The 19,792-nt window shown below is 41.1% G+C and overlaps 1 protein-coding gene across 3 annotated transcripts in view; it reads left to right on the top strand.

The window, feature by feature from the left end:
- The window catches only part of atrn (attractin), a 113,200-nt gene that overhangs the window by 53,735 nt on the left and 39,673 nt on the right, over positions 1 to 19,792 (top strand). For 2 of the 3 annotated variants that reach the window (XM_067479825.1, XM_067479826.1), the window contains exon 26: positions 14,631 to 14,709. In XM_067479825.1, the coding sequence (XP_067335926.1) occupies positions 14,631 to 14,709 (79 nt within the window). Of the gene's footprint in view, positions 1 to 8,225; positions 8,302 to 14,630; positions 14,710 to 19,792 lie in introns of those variants that run through there. The other variant, XM_067479827.1, reaches the window with a different exon arrangement.

Raw genomic sequence — 19,792 nt, 5'->3', positions numbered from 1 at the left:
GTTTTTTTTTACTGTTTTATGTTTAATTTTCATAACTTTGAGCTATTGTTCTAGATCACTGACCACATGTTTGCCCTTTGTGGTGTTTATTACTTACTTACTAAAAACTTGGTGCACCACAGACTAATATGAGATTGAGGCCTGATGTCCTAGAAAATTCAGCTTCCCCTAAGAAAATGTGCCTCTAGACAGCAAATATTAAAGTACCTGGTGCTTTGTGGTTTCCACTTCAGTCTAACACATCTATTTTTAGTACATGAGTGGTCCTGCTGGGACAATAATCCCTGATGCTTGCAGTGATGAGCAGCTAAAAGTTTTATAGATACTGGAGAAATTTGGAAACATATGATCAAAATCAGTTTTAATACATGTTTAGTACTCAAGTCAAGGTATTAACTTTCTGAAGAAATTTCCCCAAAACCCTTCTAGCTCTTCGGATTTGAAAACAATTTGGTCCAGGAAAAATATGACTTTAGTTTATATCTTAGGTAGATTAATTTATTTATTTATTTTCCCCACATAAACGATTGTGCAGGAACGTTTTCAGAGGAGGAAAACCTTTTTTATACTTCGTCTTTTTATATCATGTAAAACTTTATAGAGCTAAACAGCACTTTAGACTAAAATGAGTAAATTACATAGTTGACCACTGGCACTCGAGTTTGCCCAAAGCAATTGAGACAATCTAATTAGCTGTTGCCATTTTTGTAGAATAAAATTTCAATTTTAATAAAATGGTCAATTATAAGTTGACAAACTCTCCCCAGACAAACCTGTTAACACTGTATTTTATTCATATGTTCCACAGACCTGCACTGTGTGACCTGAACACACACTGCAGTTTACTTTTCACTCCATTCCTCATACACCATCAGGTTGCTGCGACTATTGCAGCACCAAATGTGTATTAATCTGCTGCTGAAATTTGTCTCCGGTAAAATTACAATTTTAGCTTATTTGCATGACATTGACACAACTGTTCCAGGAAATTGTTTACACAAAAAAAAATGAAACTACATATTTGTGATCAGCTTTTAAAGCTTTACAGCTTTATTAGGAGTGACTGGTTATGTGTGTGGCGTACAACAGGAGATGGGAAGCATGGAGTGTAAACTAATGCGTTGCTGTTGTTGGGGTTTTTTTTTTCTGTGTGGGATTTGTTGACAAATGTCGCAAAAGTGCATCACAAAAATTCAAATCATTGATTGCTTGACTGTGAGACTTCCACGGCGCTCGTGTGAGTCAGCACTCGCCAGCCTCAACGCCCGTGAAACATGTCATCCTCAGGGAGATGAATTATTAAAATCTGAAACGCATTTAAAAATCATAATTCACCGCACTCTGCAGCTTGTTACCACAGCTGTGTATTTAAATTGATTAGTGATTTATATTGCTGTGCTTGCTGTTTAAACAGAGGAGAAAACGTAATTTAGGCGGGTGGAGGCACTAAAAGGCTGCGTACCAGCAGGCTGCCCGCCCTGGGCCAAGTCTCAGTGGATGTGTGGGTGTTTGTGAGTGGATAATGAATCACCCTGCTGCCATCAAGAGACTTGAATTCTCTCCTCTGAGAGACAAGTTTGACTCAAATGCACATTAAAGAAGATTCACCTTTTTTTTTCTTTTTTTTTTTTTTCTTTTTCCTGCTCCCCCCCCATGTACATCTGAAGCTTTGCTCTTTACTCAACGGGTCACAAGTTGTTTGTTTTCCTGTGGCTTTTTTCCGTCTGCCCAACACTGGCTCCTAATCACTGTCAGACCCAGGGAAGCAACTGTCACTCCACAGCCACCATCGGCATTCAGCAGCTACGCCCAGGCTGCAGTGGCCGTCCACTGGCTGACCTTGTTCTCAACCATTTACCTCCTTAAAGTACAGAGGGTCTTCCTCAGGTCTGTGTCAACATCCTAGCCATGTATGTTGTCCCCCTCTTGTTGCTGCCTCCCAGTTTCAGCCCTCCCACCTAGAAAGGAGTGGAAGAGAGCTTCATCCCTCACCCTTGTGTGAATGGCCAAACAAAATGGCCACAGGCACGTCAAACAGCCTTGAAGCTAAGCAGCTACCCTTTGACCTCAGTCCCTGAGCACCAGGAGCCCCTGCAAACGGTGAATATGAGAATTGGCTGCACGGGTGTTGAATTTCCAATCGCGTATAATGTTGCCCATTTTAATAACAGACATAAGTCATTGAACCTTTTGCCATCTCTTCAGTAAATGATCCGCCTTCATTGCCCTCGGGTCTTTGGAGTCTTCACGTTTTGCATTAGTTACAAGTAGAAACATTGTCAACACAGACCCACAGGCTGTGAGTTCTCGGCACAATGACCTGCTCCATCCCCACACGGTCTCAGTCAGACTTAATATATAGACTCCAACTTTTTGCATTACTCCTCCGGGTAATGTCTACATAAGTTTGAGGTTGCAGCACATGTGTAAAAAGAGCTTAATCCCCACAACTGCCTGTGTAGGGGGACTGTTTCTAAAGGCTCCGATTTTTGTTTATTGGCAAGTACTGACTGTTTTGAAATGAGACTTTATAAAAGCACTGAATCTGACTCTGCTGTTGGGTCGAGCAGAGCTGGTCTAAAATCAAAAAAAGGGACAGCGGTCCACCTAAATAATTAATTCCTGCTTGGATGTTTGGGGCAGGCAGTTGTCCTCAGAGTGCAAACTCACAACTTTTGCATCTGGCAGTGCTGCCTGGGGTGCTGCACTTCTCTTGATTTATTATTATTTATTTAATTTTTTTGCTTTGAGGTTTCAGCAGCACCCATTGACACCTTTTTAAGCTTGTTGATCTATTCATTTTATTTTTTTATGTACCCAGCCGTGATGCAAACTCAAAAGACAAAGACATTTATAAAGGTAATTTGTTTTGAATTTTGGTTGCTAGAAGGTTACTGCAGTAGAACATTAATCATTTTGTCGTTGTAATTATCCTCTCACAACTGCAGGTTTGGACACTCGCATGCACACAGCTGCTTGTATGCACTCACACATGCATGCTCTCCGGAAAAACCCATTTAAACATGCAGTAGGATGCAGCTGGCCACTCACTTGTGCTTTGTATGATTGTCCTTTTCAGACAGACACGTCATCTTTTCTCCACTGCATCTTTAAAGCTCCAGATTGCAGCCTGCCCTAGAGCATAAGTTGGGGGTTGGCTTAAAACAATCAATTCCAAAAGTCAGATTAAAGTGCAACCCATTAACTAATGACAGATCATTCTCAATTATTTCCCCATGGAATGTAGTCAGTGGCTTCATTATTGAGCCCAGAGATTTTCCGTCCTCACCTCTGGAAGGAGATTCATCATTATGATGGGTGTTAAAGAAAGTGACATTGACCCCAACTGTGATGTGCTGTAAAGCTCACTTGGCTTGCTGTTGCCTCTAACACATCCGGCTGCAACACAAAGTAGCACATAATCGTGACTGAAAGGAAAAGGATAAATGTTTGCAGGGACAGGGAAGCTGGTCAGAGTTGGTGGGAAGGTGAATAGAGTCAAATGGAGGCCAATCTTACTAGAAAACCTGTTAGAGACAGCAAAAGACAAAAACCCTAAACATGCAGCCAGAGCTACAATGGAATGGTTTAGATCAAAGCATATTCATGTGTTAGTGACCCAGTCCAGAGTCCAGACCTAAATCCAATTGCGAATCTGTGGCAAGACTTGAAAATCGCTGTTCACAGATGCTCTCCATCCAATCTGACCATCTGCCCATTCTTCTTTGCAAAATAGCTGAAGCTCAAAGGTTTCACTCTCTAGATGTGCAAAGCTGGTAGGAGACATAACCCAAACAACCTGCAGCAAAAGGTCTACAAAAGATCTGGGCCGAATACAAATATTTATTTGTAAAATAATTGTTGAACCATTTGTCATTTTCCTTTCACTTCACAATCATGTACCACTTTGTGTTTGTCCATCACATAAAATCCCAGTAATATGCAAAATACATTTGTGGATGTAATGTGGAAAAATGTGAAAGACACTGAAGAATTCAATGCTTTGCCTCACAACTAAAAGGGTGTTTGTGGTTTGTATATATTCAATTTCATTCTCTATAGCTTCTCAGTGAAGAAAGTAGTGCAATCATTCCAATGAAACGGTCTGTGAAAGATCACGCGACCTGTCTTCAATTTTAATGGAGACAAAACACAGCAGTTGTCATCTAGTTTGCTAGAAAGCGGATTAAGTAGGTGGTAAAAATGGCAATAGACCTGTTATTAAAGATGGTGTGTTGCAACTAGTGGAGCATTATTGTGGGTCAGAGGTGTGTGTTTCTGAAAAGGAGCAAGCAAAGTTTCACTGTGCTTGAGGTCAAATTCATGTCTTCCTCTGTATCAAACAAAGCAGGTGAGCAAGATCTGAATGTATACCAGCCAACAATATGTCACGTAATTGGATTAAGAAAAAAAAACTTTGTAAGAACTTTCTCAGAATTCTCTCAGTGCCTTTACACATGCTCTTAAGCAGGCAGTTTACAGTCGGCTTTCTTAGGAAAGCTGATTTCTTAACCGTCATGTCAATAGGAGAGCTGCTTTCCAAATTCAGGGTAGGGGATTAAGGAAACCTGATTTCCCCTGGTAGATTTCTCCTGGCGAATGCCAATTTTTCTCTGCCACGTATACACGTACGTAATCAGGCTTCTAATCGGCCTTCTCCAACCGCGCATGTGCATCACAAAGGGCTTTAAGCAGGGGCAGCCACTTTCTGTCGCTGTGCAGTTACGATCTGTGTCTCAGGCTTCCAAAATAAGTCAGAGGTGAAGGAGTAATCAGATTACCCTGCTGCTGCATGTGTGGGCAAGTACGTGCAAATTCATTTCCCCAAAAAGCCGATTCCTCCAAGTACCCTGGTTACGGAAGCGCATGTAAAGGATAAATTACAGGGATCTGAGGTTGCTGCTCTTGAAATGTACAAAAATAAATAACTAGTTGCATGGAAACCCATCCATTCTCTCATGTGTGCACGCGTAGTTGTAAGATTTCTCTCAAGTACACGCTAACCCCTTTGCACACTCTTGGCGAAGTGTTTGCCCTCAGCGGGCTCCTTGTGGTGTTGACTGGCACCGACACACCTGAGAGAGAGAGAGAGAGAGAGAAAGAGAGAGAACGAGAAAGAAGCCCCGGATTCAAACTCTGCCTGCCCATCCTGAGGGGCTTCCTCGGGCACTCAGCAGGGGCTGCCACTGGTGCTGTGCTAGAATCCTTGCTGTCTTCACCACGGCACGTTTTCTAGTCCTCAGCCTCTTTCTCTCTTTCCCCTTTCTCACTCTCCATCTTTTTCTTGCTGCAGCACCACCCGTTTGTTTACCTGCCTGCTCAGGTGTGTCGTCTCATCTTTTTCTTTTTCCTCTTTTGCGTTTTTCCTCCTTCCCACCTTCTGTTTTTCTCAGTACTATCTTATTACTTTACCACTTTGTCATGCTTTCTCCCCTTCCTTGCATTCTTAAACACCCTCTCTTTGTGTCTCACCTCATTGTCAGGTCATCAGCAAGGAACCAGAGAGAGGTAGAAGTGTAAGATGGAGCAGATAGAGTGCGCAAAGCTCCTCGCGGCTTCCTTCCTCCTGATAGGTCCACGAGGACCTGAAAGACACTCTGTGTCTGATTAATAATAAATGAGTTTGATCAATCAGTTTGACTCAGATCCTCCACCCACTGCTGCTCCTCTACCTCTTCCTCACGAAAATGAGGGGGGAGGGGAGCAATATAAATGTGAGCTGGGCCCATCACTCTGTCTTGGGACTCCCCAGGGAGGCCTTCAGGAGTCCTAAGAGGGAGGCTTTTTTTTTTTTTTTTCCTTTCAATCCATCCTAGCAGCATCATGTCCACTCAGTTTCTACTTCACTTCTGTGTGCTGTCAGGAGCTTGACTCTTCTTTTTTGTTTTTTTGTGGAAATACAGTAAATTGAGTTACTTGTGGAAACGCTGCTTATTCCATCAGTTCACATCTCTCTACCTGCTCAGAATGAACGGTGCAGAGGCTGTGCTTGCTGAGGTTTTTAGAACAAATCTGTTCCATTATTCACCAATCAACCTCTAAATCCTCATATACCTGCTTTCGTCCCTCCCTCATTACAGGTTTTGTTTTTATCCCCGTCACCGCTGCTTCCTCCTTCTCTAGATTACACATTCGGCAGTCAGAATTCTTCCGACTGTTCTTGGTCTTGAATAGCTTCCGGAAAGTAGTGTCTCTGCAGAATGTAGAGAATGTAGTATTAGGTACATCCAGGTACATGCTAACATTTTCAGTTAACTTCTGCAGACTGAAGGTTTTGGACATGAGAGGATGTCATCAGGTAGTGTCCAACTTTCCCTGGACGTTTCGGCTCTGAGACCAGTGGGGAGGTGGGGGGGCTGTAGCTTAGCTGGTCGAGCAGTGATCCACAAACCACAGGGGCAGTAGTTTGACTCACGGTCCTCCTGTGTCCCTGGGCAAGACACTGAACACCACAGCTGTCCCTAGTGTCCGCTACTTGCTTGTAAGTTGCTTTGCGTCTGCTAAATGACTAATTGTAATTGAACCACATTATCTTCCATTCGGCTTCCAGCTCACTTCCTCCCTCCTGTTCCACAGCCAACAAAGGGCTCTGCTGGGAAATACCCTGCTGCAAACCTTGACTGGAAATAACCAGGCCGGCCCCCTTTGTCCTTACATTGTGTGACAAAGTCATGGTTCTTTCTTTCTCTTGCCATGTCTTCCCAAGGGGTTGTCCAGCTCGATTGTCCTTTTTTCCAGACCATATGATTATATCTTACTAGGTGAAAGTTTTGTTTCCTTCCCAAATCCACCTGCAGTTACCATGATTGTGCCATCTACAGGAGGCTTTTCTTTGTCTTCCCTGTGAGGGGGGGGGGGGGGGGGTCTTCTCCCCCCCATCTGTGATGAATAGGATTAATAGTATAAGTCTTGTATGAGTCTGAAGCTAATTCTGTCCCTGCTGCTCCAAGATGTTAGCCGGGGCTCTGAGGACTTTGTCATGGCACCATCTTTTTTGATTTGTGGAGTTAATTGTAAAAAGTTAAAATTGCAATTTTGCCTATTCAGTCTACACCATAACAACCTTTTTACTGTGGCACTCGAAACTGTGGTCATTTACATGCCATTACTGAATTTATTTGACATAGTTTAGAAAGGCACACTTGTGTATGTAATGTCCCACAATTCTCATTACACGTCAGGCTGTTAACCAAGCCATGACGTTGGCAAACCATGAAGACCAAAGACCAGTAACTGGTTTTAGAGTAAAAATGATTAAACATTCTGTTATTGAACTTTCAATTTTGAAAGGGTGCAAATTCCAAACCAAATGAGCTGCAGTTTTAATTAGCTCCAGCTTGGCGTTGGCACTGGGAGCAGTAAACAAGGCTGTATAAAAATGTTAAGTCCAGCTAGGTGGGATGTGCACACTGCAGGAGCATGTACATGTAGGAACGTGCCAGATTTGATTTAGCTTTTTGTCCCCTCAACAAAAATAAGGGAGAAAATCTCGCCACTTTTCAAAGCCACCGTCGTGTGAGGAGAGAGTAAACAAAACAATATAAAGCTGCAGACATTATACCGAAATTTGTATTCTCAGACATGCTCAGCCCTGCCTGTGTTTCACATGGGTTCTTGGAAGTGTCCCACCACCCAAGCTGCTGCAGGGTTCAGCGCGGGGCAGAGTAGGACCTCTGAGCAAATGCAGTTCAGTGTGTGGTTCAGTAGACAAACTTATCAGCCACAGTGAAAACGAAATGGCGTTTGGCTGGTGAGCAGGTTTAATTTCCCACACCGGAGTGGAAGCCAGCGGCAGGCAGGCTGCTGGATTAGTATTCAGCTGGCTGTAGACAACAGAGCTGGTCTGTTGGTGTTTGCCCTGTGGCTGTTGTCTTGCTGTCAGGTTAGGCAATGACATGTCAGACCTCACCTCTCTGGCCTCAGCAGCTAGGGCTATAATACACTCTCTCTCTCTGGCTCTCTCCCTACACTCCAGGCTGTCTCTAAAACATTAGCCATCTTTTTTTTTTTTTTTTTTATAACCTGGTTTAGTCAAGAAAGGTTGCACACACTTTTTTTTTTCTTCCTCTACTCATCCTCGTCGTCGGTGCATTATCATACCTTAAACCGGTTTAATAATTGGCCCATGAGCAGGTCATCTAATACTGTGGGTTAAACGTGAACTTGAGTTTACTTTAGACATGATGCATTGGTAATGTCTTAGTCATTTTGTTTTGTTTTTCCAGGTGTGAGACTTTCCCCTCTAGGATTAATAAAGTTGTTTTGGATCTTGAAGGATATGGGTAGTATAAGATACACTGTACTGCAACGGTTGGCCAGTTGGACAATGTGTTCATCCGTCCCAGGTGACAAACATCGCAACGTCTGCATTGTGATATAAATGTTGCACTGTATGTACTCACACTAAGAAATAAATGACTGTCTACAGCAACAAGCACTTGTTCTATAAGCTGTATCCACACACACCGACTGCAGGGACGCAAATTTCCAGCAATTTCTTTCATCAAAAAAAAAAAAAAAAATAAGTCTGCATCGTTGGCAGTCGGTTAATCGTAATATAAGGCACTGTTCACTAAAAGGATGTTGAGTCACTGAACTGAACTGTTTGTTGCAAGAATCCGTCAATTAGCAATCGGAAGAATTGAGTAAATACCAGGTTGCATGAATTGCAAATGAAATAACACATTGACTTCATTCCAAATCTCATGGCTTGCCAACAAGGCGTGGGGGCGGTGCCACAAATTCTAGTCTACTGGATTGTCATTTAGTATTTATATTGATTTATTAAACAATTAATGGCAATTTGTCGATTAATGATTAATCATTGACGTTGCTAGTTTGCAAGTTTAAAAAAGCAAGAACAGATGACCCTGTTCCTTAATGCAATAACAAGTGCAATAAATTAATTCATTACATTTAATTGTTAGCAGCATAGCCGGTAAAATAAATGTTTGTAACAAACATAATTTCAGAACCAAATCATCTTTTTTGTTTTCTTTTGAGCAAATCTTAGGCTTCCTTAATTAGCTGTCAGAGTTAAAACAATATTTTCTGCACACTGGTTGATGTCTGGTTTGAATCACAAACAACAAAACAAATAACATTTTTCTTTTATTTTTTCTTTCTTTTTAAATGCTGTGCACTGTAAATGAACAATGTTTTTATAGGCAGACCTACATATTGCTTGTAATTCATTTTCTACAAAAGTCACAACAACAAGATACAGCCAACAACAGTTGGTGGCAGTAGTGGGACAGAAAAAGCTTGTAGCTTTCAAAACATTCAGTAAAAAGATTTGATGGGATAGGAAACGCGTTCAGTATGTCAGTTTGCCGAGATCAAATGTGATTTGGTGAAAAGTGAGAAATAAAGGAAAACGTGTGATTGTTTTGAAAGTACTCGTCAGGATACTGTTAAATTATAAAATAAAATCGGGGCTGAATTCTTTATGTAGTATGTAAGGTGGGAAAAATCCTCAGAATCTTGAACGTACTATCAGGGTACTTTGCTGGTTTGAAAAAAAAATGTTGCTGCTGATGGATTTTTGCTCTTGAGTTTTGCGCTTTCCTCTGCAAACAACACATTTGGTGGCGACCAGTGTGTTTTCTGGGAAGAACAAAAAGAAAAGGGGGAAAAAAGAGGAACCAAGTACAGATATAGGGTGAGATCCTGGATGGAGAAGAACATGGACTGTAGAGTCCACACAGGAATGTGAAGCTACAATCACCTTGTAATACAAAGCAACATTCAGGTGACATTCTAGATGCAAAGGATGCAAAGGAATAGTGTTAGGTGAAGGCATATGATTCTCTTTGGTGACCCCTGAAAGGGAAAAGCTGAAAGTAAAAGTCTCAAATACTTAACATTTTTTTAAAATCTTCTTGAAAAACTCGAGTAATGACGACTCATGACTGAATCCTAAGACTTGAGCACAGCAAAGTTTGCATTCAGCTTTACTTTTGTCCTCATCAATTATCTTAAAATGCCTCTAAACCATATACATTTCTTTTTTCCACCTCTACCTGCCTGCGGAGGTTAACGTGGTATCCGTTTTACAAGTATGAGTAAAGTACACAAAGGCAGCATGGGGCCCGATACCCGAAACATCCCCTCTCCCCACTATCTCCATCTGCAATACTACTCGAGTTATAATATTTTTCAGGGACAACTTGGAGATATTGGGCAGGTTTTCAAAACTGTTGTACGTGACGCTCTGTGAACAGATGAAAACTTTGGTGTATCTGTCCAGAATAAACTACTTTATGAATTCTTATTTTATTTTTGCTACCTTTGGATAAAGAAAACAATGTCAGATTTCCTTCACTATGAAACTATACCAACAGCTCTCCGACGACCCCTAAACAGGGCCATCGTTCTTCTTTAAACAGTCGTGGTTTTGACACCCAAAGTTGTGTCGGTGTTATGCTGGAGTTTCCGTTTGTGTGACTGTGGCGCTTCAAACAAAGACGTGAAGCGTGATTATCGCAGGTGGTTGTGGTGATGCTCGTTCCCGTTTCCTGTGGGAGTGGGAGCTCGAGGTGTGATGGATTGACTGGGGAGAGGTGGGAGAGCTGAAGTGTGACTGACCTGGCCAGCTTCCCTAGTGGAGTGAAGCACTCTGCTCTGTCTGTGTTTGTGTCCACGTCTCTGTTACTTTGTGTGGATTTGTCTTTAACTCTTTGTCTTTTGGCTCCTGTCTTCTATTTGTTCCTTTCTTAGTCTCTTTACTTTGTCCTTTGCTTTTACTTTAGCTGGCACTTCTTACTTTTATGTGTCTTAATCTCTGTTTTCCATCATTACTGTCCATTTCCATCCGTTTCTTTGTCTTCCCCTTCTCTCGCTCTGTCTTTTGTCTCTCTCGCCTTTTCCCTCCCACTCTGCTGAGCAGGGAGGGCTTTGATGCAACGCTGATATCTATTCACATGGGTCATTCATCAGCAGCGTGTCGCTCTTTAAGCAGCAAGCAGGAAGCCAGATCAATAAGATGGCTGAATGGATAGATCTCTTAAGAGTCCTCCTCAGCCTGTAGAGATAAGGGATTTTTATTATTTTTTTTGAATGGATGGCACTTTAAAGAGTCACACAGGGTGGGCAGGGAGGGGTGTGAGACCCATGAATAAAGATCAGAACGCATCACAGCCTGTATTAAAATGGGCCAAGGCGCTTAGATTGAAACGCTGGAGCAGTTTTTGGAGAGGAATCTGTGAGGGGTCTCGCTGGAAGGCCCATGTGTCTGGAGAAGTTATGCCTTAACTTGGAGTTTCCTATTAAATCCACTTGTAAGCTCTGAAAGCGTATTCCCATACATTATTCCTGTGATCTTAAATAACAGAAGAAAACCTGCACCACTTGAAACAATAAAGACAGAAAGGCTCTATGAAATTCAAAGCCAGCACTTTCACTGTGGAGGAAAAAAATAAATAAAAAAGAAACCAATCTACAGACAGCTACCTGCTAACCCCACTAATCAATCCTGGTGATCTCCCTTGACTTATCTGCACCCAGAGACCCGGAAAATGCTAAGGCATAGTGTGTCTTTGAAGCATGACGTGATTCTTCCCTTAGCAGTGAAAAGTGACAAATACTGCACGCTACCAGCAATCCTCCTCTCATAGGATGATTGTTTGTGCGCAAGAGAAATTTTATTAAAACATTGAATATGGTGGGAACAGAACCCAAGGAATACAACAGTATAAATGTTTAAAAGAAAGGGACTTTGAGTTTTTAAAAAAAAAACCTATTAAGTTATGGGACGCTAGTGGTTAACAGTGTTAGTTCAAAGCACTCAAACAGCTTGTGAGTAAGTCAGGAATCCACCATAGACCAACCAAACTCATTTCAGTTTGGCCCCCATGGTCTGCATTTTCTACTAAGGACATGTCTTCTTACACTATGTCCTTTAAAAGTATGAAGCCACTTAATTGAGACACAGCTGTTGACAGTAAAAAAAATAAAATTAAATTAAACTGTGTATGTATTATAGAACAGGAAATATTAAAGCAGTATTTGCAGCCAATGTTGTAAATTCTGGCCACTTATTACAATCCTCAGTTGAAATCCAAAAATCCAAGGTTGTGTAATATTGAAGATACATAAATCCATACTGTATTGATCCTGAGGGAAATTTAAGGCATCCAGTAGCTTACTCCAGCCTTGTGACACTGAGAGGACTTAAACTGTTATATATTAGTTTCTTTTAGTGTATTATGTGAATTATTATTATCATTGTTATTATTGTTGTGCTTGTTATTGTGTATTATATGAATGTAAAGATATGGTGTATGAATATAAGGATGATGATGAGTACAAGTATAATAGAGAACACAAAGAAAAACTTAAATGTAAATACATTGTGATGTCTCACTAATGCTCTTGAAGGATGTTAGGAATGAGGAGATGTGATTACTATTTTTTTTTTTTTTTTTTTTTTTTCAATCCCTAGATGTACACCGACCATTTGTTCACCTTCCCTACATAGTACTTTCCATTATCTGGTTTGCTGAGTGCATGTCAGCAGCAGTGTTGAGTGGAGGTGCCTCTTCTGTAGGCAACAGTTCTTATACATCACTGTAGATCTCTATACAGCCACATTTGTAATTCAAACTTTAAATGGAAGCCAATTAGCATAATTGACTTTCCTCCAGTATTTGAAGGCATGGAGCTGGGAATTATGTGAAGACAGGGTGTTAATTATATGAATTGAAAATTAGATGGTAAACGTTACAGTGCTGCTGCTGAGATCAATCTTGAATCATCTTAAATACAGTTGTAATACGTGTACAATGATATATTTTTAGGTTTGTTGGAATGCAGCTGATCTATGGCTATGTTATTATAAGCTACATTTTATTTTATTTCTTTTTTGTCTGATTATAATGCCTCAGTTACCTTGTTTTGGAAATTATTTGGTTTGTGTTCACACACGAAAATTGAGCCATCCTACATGATGTTCACCTTGGAAGCCGAATTTCTATTTTTATACTTGATGTTTTTCCTTGAGGAAACTGAGTTGATGTGTCAGTCACTGGTGTTTAGGCATTTTGCCATCGCGCGGCTGATACTTCGCTCATCAGCAGCCGGTTGCCAGCACTGATGTGAGCTGAAATATATGAGGAATGGACCAGAGCACTGCAGAAACATGACAGGAAATCAGTGAAAGGCGTGACAGTCTGGGAATGAAGCTCAGATTGCATGAGATGTTGTCTCGGCAGTATTTGTGCGTGCGCACACAAACACAACGCACTCTCTGACTTTGTCTTTCTGTCTGTGGATCTCTACCCTGTCTTCTTAACAGCTTTTTAACTGCAACTGTTAATGCAGCCAGGGGAGTGGAAAGAGCCAGGGATGCACACACGTGCAGTGGTTCCAGGAAGTTAAAAAAAATAAAAATAAAAAATGGGGGTGAAAATGTAATTTTTGTTTATCAGTCTACTGTGTAACTCAGTAACAGCGATTCCAGTTAAAGTAAGAGTGCAGAGAAAATGCTACCTGCTACTTGATCTTTAAATGCAGTGCTCGGGATCCACATACCGTAGAATTGCAAAATTCAAAAACCCGTGGGCTTATTAAATATGCTTTATGCTGGTAAATATGTTAGTGAATGGAGGTCTATGCATGCAAATGTTTTGTCATTAGAAACAAGCTTGTGTATCTGACTTGCCACCTCCTCAGACCTCTTGGGAGTCTGATGGAAAGTGTGAAGCCGCTCTGTTTCTCCCCGTGTATCGTGACAGCTGCTTCCTCTGTCTGACACCATTTGTCACTTGCACAGAATATCTTTTGTACTAATGACATCATCCTCGGTTTTGCATATACTGTAACTGTGAAGTCATTTTTCCGTTTATATTCTACATCTGATCAGATTTTGGATTTTATTACTGTATATGTATAGCAAAGAGAACATGAAGTACATCATGCTGTTAACTGATGAGTCACAGGCTCTGTCCTGTGATCAAAGCAGCCCGTTTACCTGGGCCTGCTACAGTGGTTAGAATAGGTTACCTGCATATTTGATGAAGCTTGGAAGAGATGGAGAGGAACAAAAGGGACCCTACCTGTGAAAATGAAATAGCATTAGCAAACAATGGCATTTGGAAGAACTGATAATAAACAGCTGTCCAGTGCCTCCGTGCAGGATTCCAGTACAGTGGTACTTGCACAGGTAAAGCAGCAGTCCTCCACTGACCTACTGCTTCAGAATCATGTAACACAGACTCCACCTCGCTATCAGAAAGGCAGGGGAACTTTCTCCCCACTGTAGCAGACGCAGGTAAATGCAGAGCATCACTCAAAAGATGGCGCCCACCGCCCACAACAGTTAACATGGCGTCTCATCACAGCTACACGTTCTCTATTGGCAGGGATCTGTATCTTAAACAGACTTTAAAGGTTGAAATTTATGCTCAGACCTAAAGCTTATCAAATAATAAAACACATCAGTGTGGGCTGTAATTACCTCCTGTCAAGCACCGTCAGACCAAGACCCGCCCGCCCACCAAAACTCACAAAGACATACAGTGATCCCTTTAATAATTTGTGTTATAGAAACAGTTTTTCTATTTGCTTTTTTAACATTAGCAATTTGATTCTCACCTTTTGACTTGTCTGTTTCTCTCCCTGTCTGTCCACAGCTGCTTCCTGTCTCTGCTCCTGGTGGCCGCCGTGGTTTGGAAGATCAAACAGAGCTGCTGGGCGTCACGGCGACGAGAGGTAAGGCTGAGACCCAAGCTCACAACTCATATTGATTTTTGGCTGCTCCGTTAGGTAAATTACCAACTTTGTAAACATATTGGTTGTCACACGTGTTTAAGCTGCACTAATGTTGCTGTTTCAAGTGTGACATTTCTGGTTATTGTTGTTAAGACTGAGAGTTTGCACCCGGAAGCAACTTTTAAACTTTACAAACTCGCATGTGTTTTTGGTTAATGCATTAAAAAAAGCTTTTCAATGTGCATATCATTGCACATCTGTCACAGGTCAGAATTCTCTGTATTTTAAACAAAATTTAAAAAATGAGCTTCAAAGGCCCAAACGATGAACACTGACGCATTGTAAGCTCTGTTTTTGATAAAGTGTCCACTAAGTTTTAAAACCTACAGTATTTGCTGTGTCTAGGTGACCACTCTGTAGCCGGCATTAATATTCATATTTGGTGTTTCCCCAAAGACTCTAAGCAGGATTGATTTTCTATCTGTGGAGTTGCAGATCAGCCACTGATATAGCAGTTGTTTTGATAATTAATTCAGTACAGCGATTGTATCAGTTTGTGTCTATCACACAATTGCCTACAACTGCACAAAGAAAAAAAGAACATGTTAATTAGTGGAGCAAAGTCCTCGTGCATTAGCTTAAAATCCTTGGAACAAACATCAAGCTTTAAGCTTTTTAATTTTGTCATTAACTGACACTTATCTTGTGGGTTAGCAAGGCTTGCATGGTTTTGTTTTATTGCTACATTACTTGTTTCTAATCTACCCAAAGAAAAGCTTTTATGAATTAAATTGCAGATCAGCTACGCCAAATAAGAGGACCATAGGTTACATCAATACACAATTGAATTAAGAAAGATAGTAATATAATTATCAGGATGGCAATGAAATAAGTGGCATAATAATCAAAAATCTGTTGCTGTGTAGATACTTCCGTGTTTATGAATATGTATTAAACCACTTGTAATACTCAACACTCCCAGAATGTCCTCTTGGAAACCAGCATTTCATTGTAATCTGTCAGAAAATGGCTGAATTGCATTAATCCTAATTAATTCCTCCTATGGCACAGTGCATGTTGTCTTTTAGACCATTCTAAAACTCTAAGTTCAATAATCCTTTGAAGGGGCTGCGTAGAGGTTGCCGACGCAAACTGTCAAACTTCGTAAAGAACAGAGGCCCCAAAAGATTAAAAGCGGCAATTGACACTTTTTTTTGTGTGTGTGTGTCCCTCCTGAAAACCAACAAAAAATTCAGCGGACGCTTGAGTTGTACCATGGCAGGTGGAGTGACAAGAAAAATTAAAACGCAGTAAAAACATAAATTAATTGATGGTTTCGTAGGAGGCAAAGTCCCACACATCAAGTGAAACACTCTGTAGATTTTGAGCTTCAGTAACATGCATGAACCCTCTTTTTTTTTTTTTTTTCCCCAAAGAGTACACAAAATAAAAACACACACATACACACAACCTTTCACATTGATGATGGACTTAAAACGGACGCCCTGACAAAGCCCCTGTGTGATTGGTTTATTCCTCTTAAGATGACAGCAGCCACAATAGATTTCCTCAGCTTATGATTTCAGTTCAAGTCATTGTCCAGGAAACTTTGGCTTTTTTTTAACTTTTTTTGTGCAGGCGAAAGGATGGACTCTCAGTTGCATCAGTGTTTTAGGCTGGAAAAAAAGTGGCTGTAAACATGTGAAATGCGTGTTGCAGCTGGTTACGAACTGATATGGAAACTTAGAAAGTCCCTCTTGCAGTGCAGTTTTTGCACATTGAATACTCACTGCCTAAAAAAAAAAAAAAATGACAAAGCATTTTCGTAGTGTGTTTCCAGAAGGGTTCAGTCAACCCTGTGTGCATGTAAGAGTGTGTTCCCCTATATGTGTGTGCGTGTGCATGGTGGTATCTAAGGGCATGAAAGCTAATGGGCTTAATATAAACTTCTGGTTTGTGCTTTTCCCGCTCGCCGTGTGAGTTGAAGTACTTTTTGGCTGCAACCTCACCCAAAAGTGCTGTCATCACCCTCACCTCTGGATGGCTCTTAACATGCCTCCTTTCACCTGCTCCCACTCTGTACTCCCTCCATCACACAACCACTGCCTTCCAGCTGGGGCCTCTACATGCCACCTTTAAACAAAATTAGCAGTGGATACTTGTAAGCCTGTAAAAGGAAGGTTTGCAAAAATGCGTTTCACCAACTCAGCTTGGTCGTGCGAATGGAAGTATTTTGAATTCATGAAAAACGACGGAGGAAAGATTTTGCAAACGATGCCAATGGGAATTAAAATACACAGTGTTGTGATCCTGGTGCTGCGTAGTTAAGTCTCAATCCCAACAGACGGCTGAACATCATGCACAACAGGAGCTTCTGTAACTGTGACCTGCTGTTTTCTTGACACCAGTTGCCAATTGAAGATTTACGCTTTTCAGACAACGGACGCGCCAGCGTAAATATCAGTCCTTAGAAATGCTTGTGAGGAGTTAAAGGTTTAGGGAGCCAAAATTATTAGAACCATCCTGTGTGTTGTTTGCTGATCAGTATCAAGTGATGTTAGCAGCAGCTTTGAAGCACAACAAAAATAGTGCAAAGCTGCCTGCATCTACATTCCTGGTCATTCCAAATTGCTGTTGTCTCTGCCATGAATATTAGTCTCAATATTAACCTCAAAGAGGTCAATATCCCCCCTTTTTTCCTTTTTTTTTTAACGTGGCAGAAAAGTAGAAGTTGATCAGGAAGAAACGCCTATGTCAGTCAGGGATGATTATGGCAGCGTATGCCCCCTCGTGGGGGGATTTAAAAAACTTCCTCCAGAAGGAAGAATGTGAACAGTGACACTGATGATGATTTCGTTGTCTACGTCTATACATTGGTAAACAGCAAGCATAGCAGGGCCCTACGTAAGCAGCTGGAGGTGATGTAGTCACTGGGGCCTTTCAGCAACATCTCCACAGACCTTTTAATCAAATTAAGTTAGAACAGAGAGCATATGTTTATTTGCACGTTGTCCCCCATTTCTTCAGCATATTCATGTTCCAAGTGAAACTTCGTAGAGTGTGTTTTACGAAGACATGTAGGGATCAAGACCTAATTTCATGTTTGCATAGGCACCTTTATATTGTACCAAGACCAGTTTTATGACACGGCAATTAATATGTAACAACTGGTTATTTGCACCAATCGTCAGTCCAGGTTACCAATTACTATTTTATTGGATAAGGAATTTTTCAACACTGATTTACCTCAGCCATGAATCAGATGATGCAAGCTAATTGTTTTTAAAAGCCCAGCATACAGCAGACAAACACCCGTAAAAAGAACTATAGAACTGATACTGCATGAAGTTGTCGCATCACATCTCTGAAATGCTTTGAGATTGTCAAGACGGCGCCTGACTCATGCATCCATTCTGTGCGCTGAGTAAACTTTGAGTGAAGAATCCTTGGTGAAAGACAAGCCAGTTAATAAATGTAGACATTTCTGCAATGACAAGTACATATAGCAGGAGGTTTTAGAATGTCCTTCTGAATCAGATCAGAATTAGATCATCTGAAATGCTGACGTACAAATCCTTTTTCGCACAAAGTAGCTGTTGAGGCACCTTCATTTTAGTCCAAGTAAAATGTGGCATCCAGTCATGATGGAAAGCTCGAACAGCAGGTGGCAACCTTAATGATGCACCCTTTCCATGAGGATTAATCTTTCCATCTTAAAGGTGGCTGCACTAAAATCCTGTCGAAGGCACATCAGTAGGGAGGCATGTCTGAGGGGAGTCCTCTTAATGATCCTCTTTATTATGTCCTTGTCCTTCATAGTGAAAATTGGTACTTTTGCTATGCGTTTGCAGAAAATGTCAGTTTTGTGTTTTCTTGAAAAGAAAAAAAAAAGAAGCTATGCCCAAACTGCTAGAAATATGCAGATAATTTACGGCTTACAATTTTCCGTAAAGCCACAAAAACATGAAACGAATTCTGCGTTTAAGCACCAGACCAGGGTGAGGGTAAGCGATGGGGTGGGAGAAAGCAGACAGTGTATTAGTTTTATGGTGAGCACCTCCTATCACAGATGTCAGGTTGAATTAGGACTGTGACTTCTTTAGAAATACTCAGCAGCAGGGTTTTGGCATCCCACGTCTGCCTCTCCACACCCACTCTGAGCAGGGAGAGAGAGTCTGTATGCATAAAGAATCATGTCCAGACATAACATTTTGCAGCGTCTGTTCCCCGCTTTATGTACAGAGATTTTTTTTTTAATGCCTCAAAATACTTATATTTCTTTATTTTAACTACGTTCATCCCCTCACACACTGCTTACTGTTGATGTAATACGGAGTAGCAACAGTAGAGGAAAGGCCAAACAAACGCTATTACAGATGAAGTAATTGTCTGGCAAAACTCACATTTGCAAACGCTCTACTTTCAGCTTTGACTCTAATTAGCTCCACTCATCCAGCGATGCACGCAGTTACACAAAAGACCTGCTTTCATGCGCTTACATGCACCATGTTTCTAGCACAATTTTCCACGAGTTTGACTCTGGTTACATTCATCTGCAACCGGGGACCATTGTGTTCTTTTTAGCACTGTCCCTCCAGGCTGTCTTCACACTTTCACCCCCAGTTCCTCCATGTTACTCAGTGCTTGCATCACTGTACGCTGACACACATTTGCATCTAATTATTCCCATGTTCGCCTCACTTATGTGCACGTTACGGGGTCAGAGCAATTTAAGGTTGAACCCCGTGTAGTTTTTACTCCTGGCTGCTTGTCACCTGACTGTAAGGTGTTTAAGCTAATGTGCTCACTTAGTCATTGTAAGTTGCTCTGGGTATCAGTGTTGGCTTAAGCCCTGAAATATAAGTGTCACTGTGAGCTGTTTTTCACGAAAAGTGGTGGAAACATTGCGTTGAATTTATTCTAATATGTGTCAGTAAAAAAAAAAAAAAAAGAGAGAGAAAAAAGTTTCTACCACAACTCTAACAATAAATTCTGCCGTGTGAATTGATTGTATTTGCAAATTCTAATGCATTTGTGTTACAGTGTCACAGTAACCGCTGATATGATTAGATTTTTTCACCTG

Source organism: Channa argus, chromosome 16 (genome assembly GCF_033026475.1).
Source record: "Channa argus isolate prfri chromosome 16, Channa argus male v1.0, whole genome shotgun sequence".
NCBI lineage: Eukaryota > Metazoa > Chordata > Actinopteri > Anabantiformes > Channidae > Channa > Channa argus.
The sequence above is the reverse complement of the archived record's forward strand: the minus strand, read 5'-3'. Positions and strand labels throughout refer to the sequence as shown.